This window comes from Mustelus asterias, chromosome 9 (assembly GCF_964213995.1).
Source record: "Mustelus asterias chromosome 9, sMusAst1.hap1.1, whole genome shotgun sequence".
In the NCBI taxonomy this organism is placed as follows: domain Eukaryota; kingdom Metazoa; phylum Chordata; class Chondrichthyes; order Carcharhiniformes; family Triakidae; genus Mustelus; species Mustelus asterias.
In genome coordinates, this window is record NC_135809.1 from 1767948 (window position 1) to 1790768 (window position 22821).

At 47.7% G+C, this 22821-nt stretch overlaps 1 protein-coding gene across 1 annotated transcript in view; it reads left to right on the plus strand.

The window, feature by feature from the left end:
• Positions 1 to 22821, plus strand: part of nav3 (neuron navigator 3) — a 396979-nt gene that overhangs the window by 194677 nt on the left and 179481 nt on the right. Inside the window, exons 9-10 of the mRNA XM_078221087.1 lie at positions 16205 to 16313; positions 17643 to 18032. Coding sequence (XP_078077213.1) covers positions 16205 to 16313; positions 17643 to 18032 — 499 coding nt within the window. The remainder of the gene's footprint in view (positions 1 to 16204; positions 16314 to 17642; positions 18033 to 22821) is intronic.

Genomic DNA, 22821 nt, shown 5'->3' on the forward strand with positions numbered 1-22821 from the left:
AAGTGTGACACCCACCATGTTGGTAAGAACCAGAGGAAGACACATCTTACCCTTTCGATATGCAAATAACAGGTTTACCACCTCGAGTCCTTTCGTAAATATTGGTCAAGTCAGAAAGCGTGAAGCCCCCCAGTCGTCAGTTAACGGTTTGTCTGGAGGCTCTCACCAGAACAATGGTCAGAATTTTCAGAATGGTGGGGTTCAGCCACATCAAGTTGGCACAGTGGTTAGTACTGCTGCCTCACAGCGCCAGGGACCCGGGTTCAATTCCCACCTCAAGTCACTGTCTGTGTGGGGTTTGCACGTTCTCCCCCTGTCTGCGTGGATTTCCTTCGGGTGCTCCGGTTTCCTCCCACAGTCCAAAGATGTGTGGGTTAGGTTAATTGACCGTGCTAAATTGTCCCCCAGTGTCAGGGGATTAACAGGGTTAATATGTGGGGTTACAGGGATAGGGCCTGGGTGGGATTGTGGTCGGTGCAGACACAATGGACCGAATGGCCTCCTTCTGCACTGTAGGGAATCTATGATTCTACGATCCCCACCCACTCCAGCAGCCCCAATGCCATTGCCCACTCGTGGTATTATCGCGAGGCAATTAATCCAGAAATTCAGCTGATGTTCTGGAGATCCGGGTTCGAATCCCATAAGACATAGGAGCAGAATTAGGCCACTCGGCCCATCGAGTCTGCTCCGCCATTCAATCATGGCTGATATTTTTCTCATCCCCATTCTCCTGCCTTTTCCCCATAACCCCTGATCCCCTTATTAATCAAGAACCTATCTATCTCTTTCTTAAAGAAACTCAATGGCCTGGCCCTCCACAGCCTTCTGCGGCAAAGAGTTCCACAGATTCACCACCCTCTGAGAGAAGAAGTTCCTCCTCAACTCTGTCCTAAACTGACCCCCCTTTATTTTGAGGCTGTGCCCTCTAGTTCTAGCTTCCTTTCTAAGTGGAAAGAATCTCTCCACCTCTACCCTATCCAGCCCCTTCATTATCTTATAGGTCTCTATAAGATCCCCCCTCAGCCTTCTAAATTCCAACGAATACAAACCCAATCTGCTCAGTCTCTCCTCATAATCAACACCCCTCATCTCTGGTATCAACCTGGTGAACCTTCTCTGCACTCCCTCCAAGGCCAATATATCCTTCCGCCTGAGGTTGTGCCCTCTGGTTCTAGTTTTTCCTACTAGTGGAAACATCCTCTCCGTGTCCACTCTATCCAGGCCTCACAGTATCCTGTAAGTTTCAATAAGATCCCCCCCCATCCTTCTAAACTCCAATGAGTACAGACCCAGAGTCCTCAACCGTTCCTCATACGACAAGCTCTTCATTCCAGGGATCATTCTTGTGAACCTCCTCTGGACCCTTTCCAAGGCCAGCACATCCTTCCTTAGATACGGGGCACAAAACTGCTCACAATACTCCAAATGGGGTCTGACCAGAGCCTTATACAGCCTCAGAAGTACATCCCTGCTCTTGTATTCTAACCCTCTTGACATGAATGCTAACATTGCATTTGTCTTCCTAACCGCCGACTGAACCTGCATGTTACCCTGAAGAGAATCTTGAACAAGGACACCCAAGTCCCTTTGTGCTTCTGATTTCCTAAGCATTTTCCCATTTAGAAAATAGTCTATGCCTCCATTCCTCCTTCTAAAGTGCATAACCTCACACTTTTCCGCATTGTATTCCATCTGCCACTTCTTTGCCCACTCTCCTAACCTGCCCAAGTCCTTCTGCAGCCCCCCTGCTTCCTCAATACGACCTGTCCCTCTACATATCTTTGTATCATCTGCAAACTTAGCAACAGTGCCTTCAGTTCCTTCTTCCAAATCGTTAATGTACATTGTGAAAAGTTGTGGTCCCAGCACTGACCCCTGAGGCACACCACTATCACCAGCTGCCATCCTGAAAAAGACCCCTTTATCCCCACTCTCTGCCTTCTGCCAGTCAGCCAATCCTCTACCCATGCCAGGATCTTACCCTTAACACCATGGACACTTAACTTATTTAACAGTCTCCTATGCGGCACCTTGTCAAAGGCCTTCTGGAAATCTAAATAAATCACATCCACTGGTTCTCCTTTATCTAACTTCCTTGTTACCTCCTCAAAGAACTCTAACAGATTTGTCAGACATGACTTCCCCTTGACGAAGCCGCGCTGAGTCAGTCCTATTTTATCATGCACTTCCATGTACTCTGTGATCTCATCTTTAATAATGGACTCTAAAATCTTGCCAATGAGCGAAGTCAGGCTAACCGGCCTATAATTTCCCATCTGCTGCCTCCCTCCCTTCTTAAACAGCGATGTTACATTCGCTACTTTCCAGTCCTCTGGGACCCTACCTGTCTCCAGTGATTCCTGAAAGATCACCACCAATGCTTCCACAATTTCCTCAGCTATCTCTTTTAGAACCCTGGGGTGTCGTCCATCTGATCCAGGTGATTTATAAGAACATAAGAACATAAGAAATAGGAGCAGGAGTAGGCCATCTAGCCCCTCGAGCCTGCCCCGCCATTCAAATAGATCATAGTTGATCTGAAGTGGATCAGTTCCACTTACCCGCCTGATCCCTATAACCCCTAATTCCCTTACCGATCAGGAATCCATCTATCCGTGATTTAAACATATTTAACGAGGTAGCCTCCAACACTTCAGTGGGCAGACAATTCCAGAGATTCACCACCCTCTGAGAGAAGAAGTTCCTCCTCAACTCTGTCCTAAACTGACCCCCCTTTATTTTGAGGCTGTGCCCTCTAGTTCGAGCTTCCTTTCTAAGTGGAAATAATTTCTCCACCTCTACCCTATCCAGCCCCTTCATTATCTTATAGGTCTCTATAAGATCCCCCCTCAGCCTTCTAAATTCCAACGAGTACAAACCCAATCTGCTCAGTCTCTCCTCATAATCAACACCCCTCATCTCTGGTATCAACCTGGTGAACCTTCTCTGCACTCCCTCCAAGGCCAATATATCCTTCCGCAAATAAGAGGACCAATATTGCACACAGTATTCAACCTTCAGACCTTTCAGTTTTCCCAGAACCTTCTCCTTAGCGATGGCCACTGCACTCACCTGTGCCCCCTGATTCTCCTGGAGCTCTGGCATCCCACTGGTGTCTTCCACCGTGAAGACTGATGCAAAGTAACTATTCAGTTCCTCTGCCATTGCTTTGTTTCCTATTATTACTTCTCTCGCCTCATTTTCCAGTGGTCCAGTGGCTATTTTTGCCTCTCTCTTACCTCTTACATACGGAAAAAAACCCTTCCTATCTTCTTTTATATTACTAGCTAGCTTACCCTCATATTTCATCTTCTCCCCCTTATTGTTTTTTTAGTTGTCCTTTGCTCACTTTTAAAGGCTTCCCAATCCTCTGGCTTCCCACTAATCCTCGCCACTTTGTATGCTTTTTCTTTTGCTTTTATGCTGTCCTTGACTTCCCTCGTCAGCCATGGACGCCTCGTCCTCCCCTTAGCATGTTTCCTCCTCCTTGGGATGAATTTCTGTTGTGCCTCCCGAATAACCCCCAAAAACTCCTGCCATTGCTGTTCCACTGTCTTCCCTGCTCGGCTCCCTTTCCAATCTACTCTGGCCAACTCCTCCCTCATGTCTTTGTAGTTACCTTTATTTAATTGTAATACCGTTACATCTGATTCCAGCTTCTCGCTCTCAAACTGCAGGGTAAATTCTATCATATTGTGGTCACTGCTCCCTAAGGGTTCCTTCACCTTAAGTTCCCTCATCAAGTCTGCCTCATTACACATCACCAAATCCAGAATTGCCTGTTCCCCAGTAGGCTGTCACAAGCTGCTCCAAAAACTATCTCTTAGACATTTCACAAATTCCTTTTCCTGGGATCCACTACCTACCTGATTTTCCCAGACCACCTGCATATTGAAATCCCCCATGGTTATTGTAATATTGCCTTTTCTATCTCCTGATTTATTTTCTGCCCCACATCCTGACTACTGCTAGGGGGCCTGTACATAACTCCCATCGGGGTCTTTTTACCTTTGCGATTCCTCAACTTTACCCACAGAGATTCTATGCCTTCTGATCCTATATCATTTCTTGCTGTCGATTTAACTTCATTCCTTACTAACAATGCAACCCCGTCCCCTTTGCCCATCTGCCTGTCCTTTCGATAGGACACATATCCTTGGATATTTAGATCCCAGTCTTGAACCCCTTGCAGCCACGTCTCTGTGATGCCCACAACATCGTACCGGCCAATTTCAATGTGCGCAACAAGCTCATTTACCTTGTTCCGTATACTGCGCGCATTTAGGTCCAACACCCTCAGTCCCGCATTGACCAACTCCCTTCTCATACTTGTCACCTTTTTTGTTCTGCCTGAGGTTAGATTCCTGCCACCTTCTATACTCTCTGTTCTATTACATGGTCTGCAAACTTTACTAACCTCTCCTGAGTCCTCAGCTCCATTAACCTGCACTTCTACCCTCTCCTTTAACTTTCCCTCCATAGCTGATGGTGGAATTTGAATTCAATAAAAAATACCTGGAATTAAGAATCTACTGATGACCATGAAACCATTGTCGATTGTCGGAAAAACCCATCTGGTTTACTAATGTCCTTTAGGGAAGGAAATCTGCTTTCCTTACCTGGTCTGGCCTACATGTGACTCCAGAGTCACAGCAACGTGGTTGACTCTCAACTGCCCTCCAAGGGCAACCAGGGATGGGCAATAAATGCTGGACAGCCAGTGACGCCCATGTCCCACGCATGAATTAAAAAAAACTCTACCGAGCGCTGATTGGCTGGAATCGGGACTTCCGCCATCACCGGGAGTTGGGCAATCGGATTGGCCGGCAGCTGTCCAGACATTCCGTGAACAGCGCTGCAATGGCCAGAAGAGGCAGTGCAACCAACTGCCTGGAACCAAGAGCCAGGAACTGAAGGGAAGTTAAACAGCAGGGGTGTGGTTGGTAGGATTTGAGCGTTGGAAGGACTTGAGTGTTGCGAGGGGATGTGCAGGGTTTTAGGGAATAGATTGGGTGGGTGGTGGTCTGGAGGTCATCGGGCACTAAGGGGAGGGCACTGCCAGTCAGAAGGGGGCCTTTGATAGAGGCGCTCTCCCACCCTCCCTCACTCCCACTCCCACAACCCCCCGCCCCCCCCATAACCCTGCTCGATGGGGCAATTAGATAAGTGTCATCCACAACAACTGGGACGGAAGAACTTGCATTTACATTGCGTCTTTCACATCCTTTGAATATTCCCCGGTGCTTCACAACCAATCAAATACTTTTGAAAGTGCAGTGTTGGCATACTGGAGAAGATTGCAGCAACCAATTTACGCACAGCAAGCTCTCATTGAAAGCAAGGAGATGAATAACGGAAGGGTGAATTGTACTTGGTGATTTTTCTGGTTGTCGCTTCACTGCTCGAACTGAAGGATGAAGTTGATTTTCAGAAGCTGCTCCTGTACACGGGGCTGTGTTCACCTGTGATCCCCAATCAGGTCACCTGCTCCATGGATGACTGAGGGCTGCTTGACGAGAATTTCAGGCTCGCTGAAGTCAGGCTACTTAAATCCGCAAACTGGGGCCTTAGTTGCTGCAACTTGGTTACTGATGTCAGGCGGTTTTCAGGGTGCGGAACATCCACCTCTTTCCTTCCCTCTGAGGACATTGAAAAATAATTAACCAACTTCTGCAGCTGCTTCTGGCTTTGATCCAGAGGTTCTGGCCTGACTGAGATTCCCCATCTGGGTCTTGCTGCTAGGAATTCTATAGACTCTATAGACAGTTACATGGGTACGATGGGTATAGAGGGATATGGGTCAAATGCGGGCAATTGGGGCTAGCTTAGGGGTTTTAAAAAAAAGGGCGGCATGGACAAGTTGGGCCGAAGGGCCTGTTTCCATGCTGTAAACCTCTATGACTCTAGGACTCTATGAGTTGTATCCAATCGCCATTGTGTTACCAGCATCCAGCAGAGCGATGGTAAGAAGGTCCCGTCCATTTTTGAGTGGGTGCCATTTTGGCTCCAAGAGTGGGGAGGCGTCCTGCACCGTATTATCCGACCAACAGCCTGAGCCTCACTCAGTTGAATAAACACCTCATCCGTTTGCAGTCGCTCCCAGTGACAGCTTGTGGAGAGGACTCTAAAACTGAGAAACTCCCTTGGGTGCCCTTCAGCTCAACTACTCATCAGTGAATCCCCATCACTCTCCAAACTAGACTGAGCATGGAAATATTTAAATAAAAATCTAATTGTATGAGAATGGCTGATAGCCTGGGATGTATCGAGGGATTAGTAATTAGAACTGATTCAACTTACCTTTAGATTTATAGAGCATTTAAATAAGCACTGGCGTGTTAAAATATGACTGCTCAGTAAAGTATGTGAGTTGTGTATTTATCCACAGTCAGTGCACTTCTGGTATATTTTACAAGCATTACATGACGTAGAAACAGGAGGAGGCCATTCAGCCCCTCGAGTCTGTTCCGCCATTCAATGACTAGATGGTTTGAGTTATAAGGCCAGTGGGCTGATGAATGGCAGATGGAGTTTAATTTAGATAAATTCGAGGTGATGCATTTTGGTAGATTGAACCAGGGCAGGACTTATTCAGTTAATGGTAGGGCATTGGGGAGAGTTACAGAACAAAGAGATCGAGGGGTACATGTTCATAGCTCCTTGAAAGTGGAGTCACAGGTGGACAGAGTGGTGAAGAAGGCATTCGGCATGCTTGGTTTCATCGGTCAGAACATTGAATACAGGAGTTGGGACGTCTTGTTGAAGTTGTACAAGACATTGGTAAGGCCACACTTGGAACACTGTGTACAGTTCTGGTCACCCGATTATAGAAAGGATATTATTAAACTAGAAAGAGTGCAGAAAAGATTTACTAGGATGCTACCGGGACTTGATGGATTGAGTTATAAGGAGAGGCTGGATAGACTGGGCCTTTTTTCTCTGGAACGTAGAAGGCTTCGGGGTGATCTTATAGAGGTCTATAAAATAATGAGAGGCACAGATCAACTAGATAGTCAATATCTTTTCCCAAAGGTAGGGGAGTCTAAAACTAGAGGGCATAGGTTTAAGGTGAGAGGGGAGAGATTCAAAAGTGTCCAGAGGGGCAATTTTTTTCACACAGAGGGTGGTGAGTGCCTGGAACAAGCTGCTAGAGGTAGAAGTAGAGGTGGGTACAATTTTGTCTTTTAAAAAGCATTTAGATGGTTACATGGGTAAGATGGGTATAGAGGAGATTGGGCCAAATGCGGGCAATTTGGACTAGCTTAGGAGTTAAAAAAAGGGGTCTCATGGAGAAGTTGGGCCGAAGGGCCTGTTTCCATGCTGTAAACCTCTGTGACTCTAAATCTTGACTAAGCTGAATTTCACATTCATCGACCGACCTTTGGCTCCAAATCCCACAATCCATTTCCCGACAAAACTCACCAGCTTTTGTGGATGAGAGTTTTGGAATTTTAATCACACCCCCCCACCCCCCCCCCCCCCACCCCGTGCTTCTGACATCACCCCTGAGGGACTTGGATGTAATTGTAATATTCACTGAATTGTTATGATAGCATTTTCCCCATCGTGTCAGCCGTGGCTCTCCGAATAAACAACTCCCCCAGTGCCACTCTCCCGCCTTCTCCCCGTAACCCTGCACATTCTTCCTTTTCAGATAACACTCTCACTATCTCTGAAATGCATCAATTGAACCCACCCTCAACACAGTCTTGGGCAGCACATTTGAGACATTAAACACTCACTGTGTGTAAAATGGCGACACAGTGGTTAGCACTGCTGCCTCACAACTCCAGGGACCCGGGTTCGATTCCCAGCTCGGGTCACTGTCTGTGTGGAGTTTGCACATTCTCCCAGAGTCTGCATGGGTTTCCTCCGGGTGCTCTGGTTTCCTCCCACAGTCTGAAAGACATGCGGGTTAGGTGGATTTGCTAAATAGGCCCTTAATGTATGTTAGGGGGGTTAGTGGCAGAAAAATGTGGGATTACAGGGATAAAGATAAAGTAAAACTTTATTTATTAGTCCCAAGTAAGGCTTGCAATGAAGTTACTGTGAAATTCCCCTAGTCACCACAGTCCGGTATCTGTTCAGGTCAATGCACCCTAACCAGCATGTCTTTCAGAATGTGGGAGGAAACCGGAGCACCCGGAGGAAACCCACGCAGACACGGGGAAAACGTGCACAGACAGTGACCCAAGCCGGGAATTGAACCTGGGTCCCTGGCACTGTGAAGCAACAGTGCTAACCACTGTGCTACCGTGCAGCCCCTAGGGCAGGGGTTGGCCCTCGGTAAGATGCTCTGTCGGGGAGTTGATGCAGACTCAATGAGCCGAATAGCCTCCTGCACGGTAGGGATTCTATTCCACTCGATTCTATTTCCTTATTGCTTTTTTTACTAATTACTTTTAATCTGTGCCCTCTAATTTATTGATCTATCCCCAGTGGGAACAGTTTCTCCCTATCCACTCTGTCTACACCCCTCATAATTCTGAACACCTCAACAAATCTCCTTTCTGCCTTCTTTTCTCGAAGGAAAACAATCTCACTGTCTCCTGTCTATCTTCAGAACTGAACTCTTTATTTCTGGACCATTCTGATGAACCCTTTCTGCATTCTCTCCAATTCCTAAAGTACAGCAGCAAGAACTGCAAGCAGCGCTCCAGCTGAGGCCAAACTAACGTCTGACATTAGTGTAACATAATCTCCTCACTCTGGTATTCGATGCCCTTATGAATAAAGCCTAGGATTTTCAATACATTACCAACCGCTCTCTCCACCTGTCCTGCAATGACTTGCGCACAAATACAGCCAGGTCCGTCTGCCCCTGAAGCCCATTGGCCGCGATTCTCCCATTACGACCCGCAACTTGGGTCGCGGTGGGAGACGCGCGTCTGCAGCCTTGAACAGGGATTTGTGCTTGCGCCGGGAACGCATGCGTATCTCCCAGAGCCGGTGAATAGTTGCCAGTCAGACCACGCTGGAAACCGGCGGTAAGGCAGGTAAATATGCATATTAGGTAATTATTGGGACCTTTCAAGTCTCGATTGAGTCTCCCATCCCACCAGGAGTACTTCATTCCGGCGGTGTTCAGACTAGCTCTCCACGTTTGGGGAACTAGCGGGAGACCCCGTCGGAATGAAGGTGGGCCAATTGGGGCCCCCCGGGATGTCAGGCCCAAGGGGCAAAGTGCCCATGCCCAGGGGGCACCTTGGCACTGCCCATCGGGCATCAGGCAGTGCCAAGGGGGTGGGGCTTATTGTGGGCAGGGCCTAGGGGCAATCGGTGGGGGGTCCCGCTGCCACTCTGCATGGGGATCGGTTTGGGATGGAGGGAGGGCAGGCTGCAGGGGGGGGGGGGTTGCGGAGGAGGGCGGTTGGGGGATCGTCACTGCTGGTGGAAGTGGGCTGGACATCGGGACGTTCCGGGACAGGAGGTGTCAGGCCTGGCCCAGGAATTGTTGTGGGGGTCGCGATCGAGCTGTGGGGGGGGAGGGCTGGAGAGCAGCAAAGCGGGGGTCCCAGGCTGTCCAGTGATCGGGCTGGCCAGCAAACGGGAGCTTGACAGTTTGGGGCCACTGCGCATGCGCAGAGCTCCGGAATTGTCAAACTCCGACACGAATAGGCCCCACCCCCCTGGGCTTTTAATGAGATTCACGACTGGGACCTGTGCATTGCACAGAGTGCGGAGATTCACAGAATCTGTACGGGATTTAGAACAGTTTTCCTGCCAATTCAGCACTGTTGGGAGAATCGCTCCCTTTATTTCCGTACTGTCTGGTTTCTGTTTACCAAAATGAATCACTTCACATTTCTCTGCATTGACCTTTATCTGCCAGTTTTTTGCCCATCCCACCTCCCTGTCTATGTTGTTTTGGGGTTCTGCGTTATCCTCTCCACAGTTCACAATGCCTCAGAGTTTTGTGTCACGAATTTGGAAACTGTCTCCTGTGCACCAAGGTCTGTGTCATTAATATACAGCAGAAAGAGGAAGGGTCCAAACTGTCACAGACAGAGGACAGACAGGCAAACTGCATTTATTTCCTGTCACCAATTATCCGTAAGTAGAATCAGAGAATCCCAACAGTGCAGAAAGAGGCCATTCGGTCCATCGAGTCTGCACCGACAACAATCCCACCCAGGCCCTATCCCTGTAACCCCACATATTTGCCCTGCTAATCCCCCTGACACTAAGGGGCAATTGAGCATGGCCAATCAACCTAACCGCATATCTTTGGACTGAAGGTATTTTGAATTACATTTAAAGTATGCGATGGCATGTTTTCCCAAACGCTTGGCTTGTGTGATCCAATTCACTGATAGCTTGCAGCAAATTGGTGTTATTATTAACTCAGAAGGTTAGTTTATTTCACTTTCAAATCCTGATTCTGTGTTGTTGAAAGAGCCTTGGGTTATTACAGGGTGGTTCGTACCCAGCTTGGGGGAAATCTCACTCTGTAAAGGCAAAGGCTTTTTTCTGTAGGGGTGAGCCACTCTGGCCAAGCTGAACTCTTCCATTTCCACCTTGGCAATCCGTGGATTCATTTGTTCAAATCCCCAGTGCTTTGTCAGTCTGATTGCCGGGGGATTGGTGGGCTTTGACCTCCAGCAGGGATTCTGGTTTCATGTCCAGCTTGTGGGTGAGTCTCTCCAGGGTGTCCCGATTACTGCTCTAAGGTTCTGTTAGTTGGTGCGGCAACATGTAGTTAATCTCCTCCCAAACCTGGGCAGCTTTTCTGGAGCCAGGTAGTGGGGGTGTTGCCTGAATGGGAGAGATCTCTCCCCCGTCTATCCACATCAGGCAGAGCTGCGGTGGAGCAGGCTGGCTTCTCTGTCCAGACGCTTTTTAATGCAGTGAGCAGGGTTGTCAGAGCTGCTCACTGTCCTGAGTTTAGGTTGGGATATGGAGTCCAATCTCATTAGGATTTCTCTGCTGTTGAGTCAGGTCACAAGCGGTTCAATGTGGGCTTTATTTATCTGTCCCTACAACTCATCCTCACCATTCCTCTCTTTCCCAAGGCTCTGCCACATCCTCTGGAACCCTCCTATCCCCACGTGGATGCTCAGCTTCTGCTTTTATCTCTTGCGGCTCTTTACCTGCGAGATGCATCTCAATCACTCCCTCCTTGTCTGTTTGGGAACCTCTATTTAAATCTGGAGAGAATGTTTCTACAATCCACAATTCAGCTAAATCCTCCACTTTTACCTTTCCTCTCTTAACCACTTTCCCCCTCAGGCTCTTTAACTAAGTGGGGCATCTCCCTCACTGCCTATTTTCCTGCAGTGGGACATCTCTGACCCCTGTTTAATTTTGGAGAGGAGGTATTGCCAACCCAATTTCATGGGTTGTTCTAAATTCCTTGTCCTCTTTTAACTCGAAGGGTCTAACACTGACCTTGTTAAACCCAAGCAGCTCGCTTGCTTGGCTCCTCAATTGTGAGTGGTTCTATTGTAACCGTTAGGGACTCTAAACATTCACCAACTCCCTGCACTGTTTGATTTGATTTGATTTGATTTATTATTGTCACATGTATTAACATACAGTGAAAGCATTGTTTCTTGCGCGCTATACAGACAAAGCATACCATTCATAGAGAAGGAAACAAGAGGGAGCAGAATGTAGTGTTACAGTCATAGCGAGGGTGTAGAGAAAGATCAACTTAATGCAAGGTAGGTCCATTCAAAAGTCTGACAGCAGCAGGGAAGAAGTTGTTCTTGTGACTTGTGTCGTTCCGAGTCCTGCTGCTTCTTACTGGCCTTTTATCTTTCAGCCAGTTTCTTTCTGGAGAGGAAATCGATCTGTTAGCTTGGGGAGAATTCGTATCGTTCCTGGGCCAGAGACTCGCTCACAATGTGGGTGGAGCCAGTGGAGGGGAACCAGAATGTATCCTCCTCCCACTCCACCAATCAGCATCTTGGCTTTCAGGGAGGACTTGGGGGTAGGATTATGTTTCCCGTCCAGCAATGGTCACTGAGTGATGCCTATATCCTGGATCAGTACGATGGACTCGCCTATATCCCGAGGCAGGTGTGGGGACATTGTTCCTGAAAGGAAAAATCTCCGAAAGCTCCCTGGCAGTTTGTCCAGCTTGGCCTTACGTAGGGACATGTGCTCAGGTGGGCAGGACACTCAGCGAGGATTTCTGCCTGCCTGGCTGCACTCCCCATTGGCCTGTACTTCAGCGGACAACTCGAATGGAGCCCCCATTAGACCCATGGCCTTCCCTTTCGGCCTTCGGCATTCAGCCCTGGAGGGTCCTATTTTCTCACAATGGGAACACACTGGGCCGCCTGGTATTCTCTTTCCGAGCTTGAGGAGGACTTCCCGCCCCCTCCTTTGTGTTTCCATTTCTGGGTGGAGGGCCTTTCCTATCCTACTCACCCTGCTTATCTTTCCAGTGCTGACGGGCATGGTCTGGAAAGGGTCTGACTGAGTGTCCAGGCCTGCGGGTGAAATTTGAGCTGTCTGCCGTGACTGCTGCGTCTCTCGCTGTGAGGACTTTCCTCTCCTCTGAGTGCATCCACAGGTTGGAGAGTAAACAGCTTTTAAATTCCTTCAGCAATGTCAAGTTAGAGTCATAGAGGTTTACAGCATGGAAACAGGCCCTTTGGCCCAACTTGTCCATGCTGCCCTTTGTTTTAACCACTAAGCTAGTCCCAATTGCCCACATTTGGTCCGTATCCCTCTATACCCATCGTACCCATGTAACTGTCTAAATGTTTTTTAAAAGACAAAATTGTATCCGCCTCTACTACTACCTCTGGCAGCTTGTTCCAGACACTCACCACCCTCTGTGTGAAATAACTGCCCCTCTGGATCCTTCTGTATCTCTCCCCTCTCACCTTAAACCTATGCCCTCTAATTTTTATTTCCCCTACCTTTGGGAAAAGATATTGACTATCTAGCTGATCTGTGCCCCTCATTATTTTATAGACCTCTGTAAGATCACCCCTCAGCCTCCTGCGCTCCAGGGAAGTTGTTCAATCTCTCAAAGTTACGCTGTATTTTTAAGGAGTGGAAGCACTGATCAGATCTCAGACATTCGAACACCATGTTGTTCTGCGTGGGTGTTCCAGAATTGCTGCCAATTTGTCTCTGGGTCTAACTCGGTCGGCGCTAAGGATGTCAGCCTTGGTCTGTTTAGAATTACTGGACACACAAGAGTCTAAATGGGGTAGAGTCACAGACATTTACAGCATGGAAACAGGCCCTTCGGCCCAACTTGTCCATGCTGCCCTTTTTTTTAAACCACTAATTTAGTCTATTCCCATCTTAACCATGTAACTGTCTAAATGCTTTTCAGAAGACAAAGTTGTACCCAAAATTGTAGACCACCTGGTTTCTCCCAGTTACCCACCGGGAATGAAGAAATATTTTAGCTGTCCCCCTAGGTGTCCATCCTCGTGCCCCTTTCCATACAAGGTAACAGCGGGATTTCAAGATGCCAGGGCGTCAGGCTGAAACTGGGGGATACACAAACACTGTCCTCACTTGGTCAGGGCTGAGCACCTCTGGTTCCAGCCTCCCTGGCAAGTCCATGCTTGCCCTCGTTCACCTCTGACCTTTGTGTTTCAACTTGGCCTATCCGAATTCCCATCAGGCCTGGCTGCTGGGTCTGTCCATTTGTGTACCTGGCCCAGCTGTTCCAGCCGTGGGTCACTCGCTACACCAACACTCGGCAAATTCACCTCCATTTTGATTGGTATAGTGCAATGTTGTCATCGGGAATGAGTTGCCTACTAACCAATGGTAGCAGCAGACTCAATAATAACTTTCAAAAAGGAAGCGGATAAATACTTAACAAAAAGGAAAGACATTTCAGTGCCTTGGGGAAAGAGCAAAGGGCATGGGACGTTTTCAAAAAACTGGCAGGGACCTGATGGGCCAAGTGGCCTTTCTCTGCACTGTTTCATTCCATTCTCTGTAAGACTTGTGTGAAATTTAATGTGCAACAAGAACTTGTGTTTATATAACACATTTAACATTATAAATTTCTAAAGCACCTCACAGGAACATTATGAAGCAGAATTTGATGCTGAGTTTTGTAGGTTCAGGAGCAGATATTAGGGCAGGCTCTCAACTTTCTGGTCAAAGGATAAGTTTTGAGGAAGATGTTTTATAGGAAGATTAGACAGGTGAAGACTTCAGAAGCTGAAGATGCCAAACCCTCTACCTCCTCTACCTCAGGGATACAATCTTCCTCGTTATTTACTCCACTAGGTTAGAGAGGTGGCAGGGCCGAGAGGTTCAGGGAGGGAATTCCTGAGCTTAGGGCTCAGGCAGCTGAAGGCACGGCCGCCAATGGTGGAACGATGGGAATTTATGCTGCACAACAGACCAAAACTCTCAAAGGATTATGGAGGAGAATACAGAGGTAGGGAAGGACAAGGCAATGGCTGAGGTAATAGCAGATGCGTTAGTAGTAATTTATCAAAATTCGCTGGACTCTGGGGTAGTGCCGGCTGACTGGAAAACAGCTACTGTTACGCCGCTGTTTAAAAAAGGAAGTAGACAAAAGGCGGGTAACTACAGGCCGGTTAGCTTAACGTCCGTAGTTGGGAAGATGCTAGAGTCCATTATTAAAGAGGAAATAACAGAGCACCTGAATAAGAATGGTTCGATCAAGCAGACGCAGCATGGATTCATGAAGGGAAAGTCGTGTTTGACGAATCTACTGGACTTTTATGAAGATGTCACTAGTGCGGTTGACAGAGGGGAACCGGTGGATGTGGTGTTTTTAGATTTCCAGAAGGCGTTCGATAAGGTGCCTCACAAAAGGTTGCTGCAAAAGATTGGGGTACACGGAGTTAGGGGTAAGGTGTTGGCGTGGATTGGGGATTGGCTATCTAACAGGAAGCAGAGAGTTGGGATAAATGGGTGCTTTTCTGGTTGGCAGTTGGTGACCAGTGGCGTGCCGCAGGGATCGGTGCTGGGGCCTCAATTGTTTACCATTTACGTAGATGATCTGGAGGAGGGGACTGAATGTAGGGTATTCAAGTTTGCTGATGACACGAAGGTGAGTGGGAAAGCGAATTGCGTGGAGGACGCGGAAAGTCTGCAGAGAGATTTGGATAGGCTGAGCGAGTGGGTGAGGATCTGGCAGATGGAATATAACGTTAGCAAATGTGAGGTTATCAACTTTGGAAGAAATAATAGTAAATTGGAATATTATTTAAATGGAGAAAATTTACATCGTGTGACTGTGCAGAGGGACCTGGGGGTCCTTGTGCACGAATCGCAAAAACTCAGTCTGCAGGTCCAGCAGGTGATCAAGAAGGCGAATGGAATGTTGGCCTTTATCGCGAGGGGGATAGAATATAAAAGCAGGGAGGTCTTGCTGCAACTGTACAAGGCACTGGTGAGGCCGCAACTGGAGTACTGTGTGCAGTTTTGGTCCCCTTATTTGTGAAAGGATATATTGGCCTTGGAGGGAGTGCAGAGAAGGTTCACCAGGTTGATACCGGAGATGAGGGGTGTAGCTTATGAGGAGAGATTAAACAGATTGGGTCTGTACTCATTGGAGTTTAGAAGGATGAGGGGTGATCTTATAGAGACATATAAGATAATGAAGGGGCTGGATAGGGTAGAGGTGGAGAGATTCTTTCCACTTAGAAGGGAAACCAGAACTAGAGGGCACAGCCTCAAAATAAGGGGGGGCCGGTTCAGAACAGAGTTGAGGGGGAACTTCTTCTCTCAGAGGGTAGTGAATCTCTGGAATTCGCTGCCCATTGAAGTGGTGGAGGCTTCCTCGTTGAATATGTTTAAATCACGGGTAGATAGTTTTCTGATCGATAAGGGAATTAGGGGTTATGGGGAGCAGACGGGTAAGTGGAACTGATTCGCTTCAGATCAGCCATGATCTTGTTGAATGTCGGGGCAGGCTCGAAGGGCCAGATGGCCTACTCCTGCTCCTATTTCTTATGTTCTTATGTTCTTAAGGCAATGGAGAGATTTGAAAGCTGGAGAATTTTAAAATCAAGGCGCTTGTTAATCACAATCCCATGGAGGTGAGTGTTTACAGAGGGATAGAAAAAAGGGACTTGTTGTGAGTTAGGACACGGTAACAAAGTTTTGGATCAGTTGAATGCAGAACAAGCTCTGAAAGGATTGGTTATTGAATGCCTGTGCTGTATTGGATGCAGAGAGAGATGTGAGGAATTTGACTGATTCAAGTCTTCACCATTATCCTTCTTCCTCATTTTTCCAGGAGAAGATCCTGAAACCAGGAGAATGAGGACAGTGAAGAACATTGCCGATCTGCGACAGAACCTAGAGGAGACCATGTCCAGTCTCCGAGGGACCCAGATAAGCCATAGGTAATCATTTGATACATCTATTTCAGTGTGTATTTAAAGCCTTCAGACTGATGGTCTTGCCCATGTTATCAACTTACTAAGGTCTAGAGATTGGATTTGCTTTTGTTCTTTCATGAGATGTGGCCGTCAGTGGATAGGCCAGCATTTATTGCTCATCCCCAATTGCCCTTGAGAAGGTGGTGATGAGCTGCCTTCTTGAACCGCTGCCGTGCCTGTTGTGTAGGTACACCCACAATGCTGTTAGGGAGAGAGTTCCAGGATTTTGATCCAGCGACAGTGAAGGAACGGTGATATATTTCCAAGTCAGGATGGTCAGAGGCTTGGAGGGGAACCTCCAGGTGGTGGTGTTCCCAGGTATCTGCTGCTCTTGTCCTTCTGGGTGGTAGAGGCTGTGGGGTTTGGAAGGTGCTGTCTAAGGAGCCTTGGTGAGTTATTGCAGTGTATTTTGTAGATGGTACACACAGCTGTCACTGTGCGTCGGTGGTGGAGGGAGTGAGTGTTTAAGGTGGGGGGGGGGGGGTGGGTGCCAATCAAGGAGTCTGCTGTAATAAAGATTAGTTTGTGGAAAGGCTTTGTTTTTTGCAGCGGAGGATTGTGATATTTCAGTTTGTGTCAGATAGATTGGAATAATGTGGAGAATCATTTGGCAAAATCTCTTTGTGTGAGAATGAAACAGACTGTAATCGTGATCCTGAGATACAATTTCTCTGTGTCCAGTGATAGTTGTATAATGAGTCTGAGGCTCCCTAAAGTCTGTCTGCTTGATTCTTCACACCTTCTTCCCAATGGTCTGGCAGCAAGTGTCCTATTGGGTAGCACAATCTTTATTGAACACAGTGGGAGGCTTGGTGCTGGTTTTAGCTGGTTAAACTCCAGTGTTAACCAGCACAGGTGAAGGCCATTTTGCCAACCCTACCTGTGCCTCACTCTTTAAGGTGCTCTTCCAGCTATCAGTGGAAACAGTTTCTGTTAATTTACTCTCTCTCACAGTAAACCTCTCCTTCACCTTCTCTGCTCTGAGAAGAACGATTCCAATTTCTCCAGTCTCTACACGTAGCTGGAGTTCCTCATCCCAGGTAATATCCGATGAATCTTCCCTGCATCATAGAACCATAGAATCCCTACAGTGCAGAAGGAGGCCTAGTTCTGTGTCCAATGGGTGATCATGTTATGATCTGTCTGGTACATTAGAGGATACATTTGATGTTTGGTTTCCTATCTGAACATTACACGGATATGGACTTCTCTTTGAAAGAGCTGGGACACATGTGATGGGCTGAATTACCATAATTCTCTGGTAAATCACTAATGAGTTCCTTGTTTTGGCAGCACTCTGGAAACAACGTTTGACAGCACTGTCACCACCGAGGTCAATGGCCGGAGCATTGCAGCAGCGACCAGCAGATCATCAGCCATGTCCTGGAGGCTTGGCCAGTCGAGCCCACGACTACAGGCCGGTGACGCGCCATCCCTGGGCACCGGTTACCCTCCCCGCCCCAATTCCAGCCGTTACATTCACCCTGACAGCTCACGTTACGTGTACACAGCGCCTCTCCGCAGGACGGCAGGGTCAAGAGCTGGCAACGCCTCCCAGCCGGACATCTCCGAGAAAGGGGGTCCTGAACTCGACATGGCGCCCACTGATGTGGACGTGACCGGTTATATGAGCGACGGTGACTTACTGGGAAAGAACATCAGGACCGATGACATTGGCAGTGGGTGAGTGAGTGTATATAACTTCACTTTCAATCACTCATCACTGTGCCACAGGCTGACTGAGAGAAGGTGCCAATCACAGGTGCCCCCTGAGTCAGAACCACATGGGTTCAAATCCCACACCAGATGCCTGAGCACAAAATCTAGTCTGATGCTCGCAGTATGACTGAAGGAGTGCTGCACTGTCAGAGATGCTGACTTTCAAATAAGTATTGACCCAATGCCCCTTCTGCCTTTTCAGGGGCGTGTAAAAGATTTCATACCTCTGTCTCAAAGAGCAAGGGAGGTCTCCCCCATGTCCCGGGCAATGTTTATTCCTCAAACAACATCACAAAAATAGATTATCTGATCATTATCGCATTGCTGATTGTGGCATCTTGCTGTGCACAAATTGGCTGCTGTTTTTCCCCCATTACAACAGTGAGTGGGTTTAATCAGCTGTAAAGTGTTTCAGGGTATCCTGAGGCTCTGGAAGACGCTATCATTTCCCTGTAAGATTCCACATATTCATATGAGCTGTGTGAGATATTTTTCAATGGGTCTTTATAAGTTCTTCCAGTCTGATCTTTGCTCCTTCCTCTGAAGTCAGCAGACCAATGAATATACGGCTTGCAGGTGATACATTGACGATGCTGAACAACTGATCCAATGACAGGCTCAATGGGCCGAATGGCCTCCTTCTGCAGTGTAGTGATTCTATGATTCTAAAAGGGTTAAGGGGCATGGAAAGAAAGTGGGAGTGGGATAGTGGAAGTGCATGATCAGCCATGATCATATTGAATGGTGGAGCAGGCTCGAATGCCCTCCCTCTGCTCCTATTTTCTCTGTTTCTAAGTTGTGAAGCTTTGTAACTGTCTTCTCCCTCGGGGTTTAGACATTCCCTTTTCAAGCCTGGAGCAGAGAGAGTTCTGATGGATTTGGGGTGAAACGGGGAAATGGATTTGATATGGAGAGTCTGGCTTATTGGATTGAATAGCAGAGCAGGGCCCGAGGGGCTTGAATGGCCTTCTCCAGCTCCTGTCCATTCTGCTATTATGATCATAATATCACACATTTCACATGAGTCATAGAAGCAGAGGATTAAACCTGTAAATAAACCATGAAATGATCTTTTGTTCAGAGGCCCGTTACTGGCCGGTACTGTTTAACTTGAGGTTTTTCAATCTCACAGAGAACGCTCTGTTTACTTCGAGATGAGTCAGGGTCATTTATCTGCCAATCAAATGTTTGTTTTATCTGACTGGTTCAGGGGTGAAGGTGAGATTGAGTTCACCAGTTTGCGTGCTTCTTTGTGAGTGATCGGGCTGGATTTAATGTTCCTCGCTCACAGGTTTGAAGGGGGTCGGGTATGTTAGATTCAGAGAATGGCCTTCCTGCCATCTCCCTGCTGACCCCAGACCTGCCTGAAACTTTACGGGGGACAGGGGAGGTACCAGGCCAATTATTGTTCACTCAGAGCCTCATGGTGCCGTGGCTGGGATCTTACCCATGGCGGGTGGAGATCCACGCCTCACGTAACAGCTTCATCTCCATGGGCTGGCTTTGGTCAAGGTATGAGGAATCTCCTTTGGGGGTCAAGTAGACCAAACGGAGGCACCACTACAAGGTCATCGCCCCCTCGCCCCACTAACCATTTTCCAGACTTCGGAGAGGACACGGAAAAGGTTTGCCAGGATGTTGCCTGGTTTGGAGGGTATTAGCTCTGAGGAGAGATTGGACAAACTTGGTTTGTTTTCAATTAGTTTCGAAATGTGTAGAAGAAGGTGTGGTGCGCTGAATCATAGAATCCCGACAGTGCAGAAGGAGGCCATTCGACCCATTGAGTCTGCACCAACCACAATCCCACCCAGGCCCTATTCCAATAACCCTATGCATTTACCCCAGATAGTCCCCCTGACACTAAGGGGCATTTAGCATGGCCAATCCACCTAACCCGCACATTTTTGGACTGTGGGAGGAAACCGGAGCACCCGGAGGGAACACACGCAGTCACGGGGAGAGTAGCAGACTCCGCACAGACAATGACCCACGCCAGGAATTGAACCTGGGTCCCTGGCGCTGTGAGGCAGCAGTGCCACTGTGCTGTCCCTGAAAGTCTGTTTTTTGTTCTCTTTGTTCTTTGTATTATCCTTTCCCTCGCCTCCTGAATCCCCCCCTTCTCCTCCCCTCCCCACTCATCCTCCTCACCGCTACGTGGCCTAGTTTCTCTTCCCGCTGGTTGGCTGAGCTGTTTTGTTTGTCGTTCAGTCCTCCAGTATTTGCAGTTTTGTTCTTTTATTAACTGAGGTGAATGATTCTGGTTCAGCTGATGGTGTTGAAAGGGAGATGTGCAACCATTGTCTGTCGTACATCTCTCCTTCAGCCAGTTCTGCTTTTTAAATTATTTTTTCACAGGATGTGGGTGTTGCTGGTTGGGGCAGCATTTATTGCCCATCCCTAATTGCCCTTGAACTGTGTGGCTTCCTGGGCCACTTCAGAGGGCAGCTAAGAGTCAACCAAATTGCTGTGGGTCTGGAGTCACGTGTAGGCCAGACTATGTAAGGACGGTTAGGAAGATTTCTGGGACACTGGGTATTGGTTAGGGATATTTCTAGGTATTGGTTAGAGAAGAGACAAGCATTCACAATGTTGCATTCTGTAAATATCTTTAGTCTTACATAAAGGGGTTGGTGTCTGATTTTCTACTGCACTCACTCGCTGTCAGAGTTTAACATGGTGGCAGAGATTTGTTGCTGAAAGGTGAAGATTGGAAACTTATTTTCGAATATTGTAATCGCAGTTAGTGTTGTGAGGAATGGCTAGAAGCCTGTGTAAATCGTCAGGTGTCAGTTGGATACTGATGGAGGTTGGATCTTTAATTAAACTTCATGGGTGAACTTTACCAGGAAGATGATGGATTTTGGATATGCTGATGCAACATGGTCAGACTTTGATCGATTTGGAAAGACAGACAGTCAGTCCACAGAGGAGAGTATCAGGGATTTTAAGAGACTGTGTAAAAGGTTGGAGAAATTCAATTTGGAGATTGCGTATTCAGTGCTGTCATTTTAATTGGTGGGTTGTTCTAAGGTGTCACATACAGAGCAGCTCCTGGAGTTCAGTTCACAGAAAGAGACACCGGGTTAGGTTGAATTGCCCCTTACTGTCCCAGGATGCTTAGGTTAGAGGGATTAGTGGGGTTGCGGGCATAGGGCCTGGGTGGGATTGTGGTCGGTACAGACTTGATGGGCTGAATGGCCTCCACCTGTGCTGTAGGGATTCTGTGATTCATTCAAAGTTTCCTGGGAAGCAGGCCATTCCCAGCAACTTTGATGCTGCAAATAGGACACAGGAAAAAAACACAGAAAAATAAGGAGTAGGCCATTCGGCCCTTCGAGCCTGCCCCGCCATTCATTTTGATCATGGCTGATCATCCAACTCAATATCCTGATCCCCTTCCCCCTCATATCCCTTGATCCCTTTAGCTCCAAGAGTGAAATCTAATTTCTTCTTGAAATCAGACAACATTTTGGCCTCAACTACTTTCTGTGGGAGTGAATTCCGCACATTCACCATTCTCTGGGTGAAGAAATTTCTCCTCACCTCAGTTCTAAAAGGTTGACCCTTATCCTCAAACTACGACCTCTAGTTCTGGACTCCCCCCACCATTAGGAACATCCTTCTTGCATCTACCCTGTCTAGTCCTGTTCGAATTTGATACATTTCTGTGAGATCCACTCTCACTCTTCCAAACTCCAATGAATACAATCCTAACCGACTTAGTCTCTCCTCATACATCAGTCCCAACATCCCAGGAATCAGCCTGGTAAATCTTCTCTGCGCTCCCTCTATAGCAAGACCATCCTTCCTCAGATAAGGAGACCAAAAATGTACACGATATTTCAGGTGTGGCCTCACAAACACGCTGTACAATTGCATCAAGACATCCCTACTCCTGCACTCGACATTCCAGAGTGTCAGGACACTCAATGATTGCGGTGTTTAGAGATCATTCAATCTAACAGAAGAGTTACAGACAGAAGGCTCTTAACTGTCCCCTGAAATGGCTGGCACTTAGTATCAAATGGAGACAGACATTAGTATGTTCCTTCAGAGTCCAGACGTCAGGAAGGTGGCCCACCATCGCCTTCTCATGAGCAGTTCAGGATGGACAATAAATGTTGGCCTAATCTTGCTCCTATTTCTCATGGTTTTATGATGGATATCATATCAGTGTGAGAGCTATGTCTCAGGTTTATAGCTGCAAACCTTCACACTGTTAACTGGATCCAGATTGCTATCCAGTGGCCTCAAAATAACACCTGTTTTGGATTATTTAATCTAATTGACCAAATGCCTTGGAACAGTTTATAGACTTTCTTATAGTGCAGATTCATATGATGTGAAAGACTTTCTCAAGCTATTGTAGAAATGAAAAGCAGTTGCTGAGAGAGTGCTGATTGTAATCAAGGCCATCTGGAACATTCTCCAACACCTTCACACTTGTTTCTGCTTTTATTTTATCCTTTGGTTTTTCTGATTAGTTTAATGTTGTTTATCCCTGTCTTGGACTCCCCCCACCCCCCTCCCCTGCCCCCTCCCCCACCCCCCCTCCCCCGCCCCCCACCCCCCACCCCCACCCCCCACCCCCCACCCCTCTCCACCCTCCCCCCGCCCCTTTCTGTTTATCCGTTGTCTTTGTCACGCACAGTAACATCCACCCTGCCCCTCAATGACTGAGTTTCAATTTAACTCTCTCCGGGTCCTGGCTTGTAGCCTCAGTCTTTAGTCTTCCTGCCCAGTGCCATCGTCC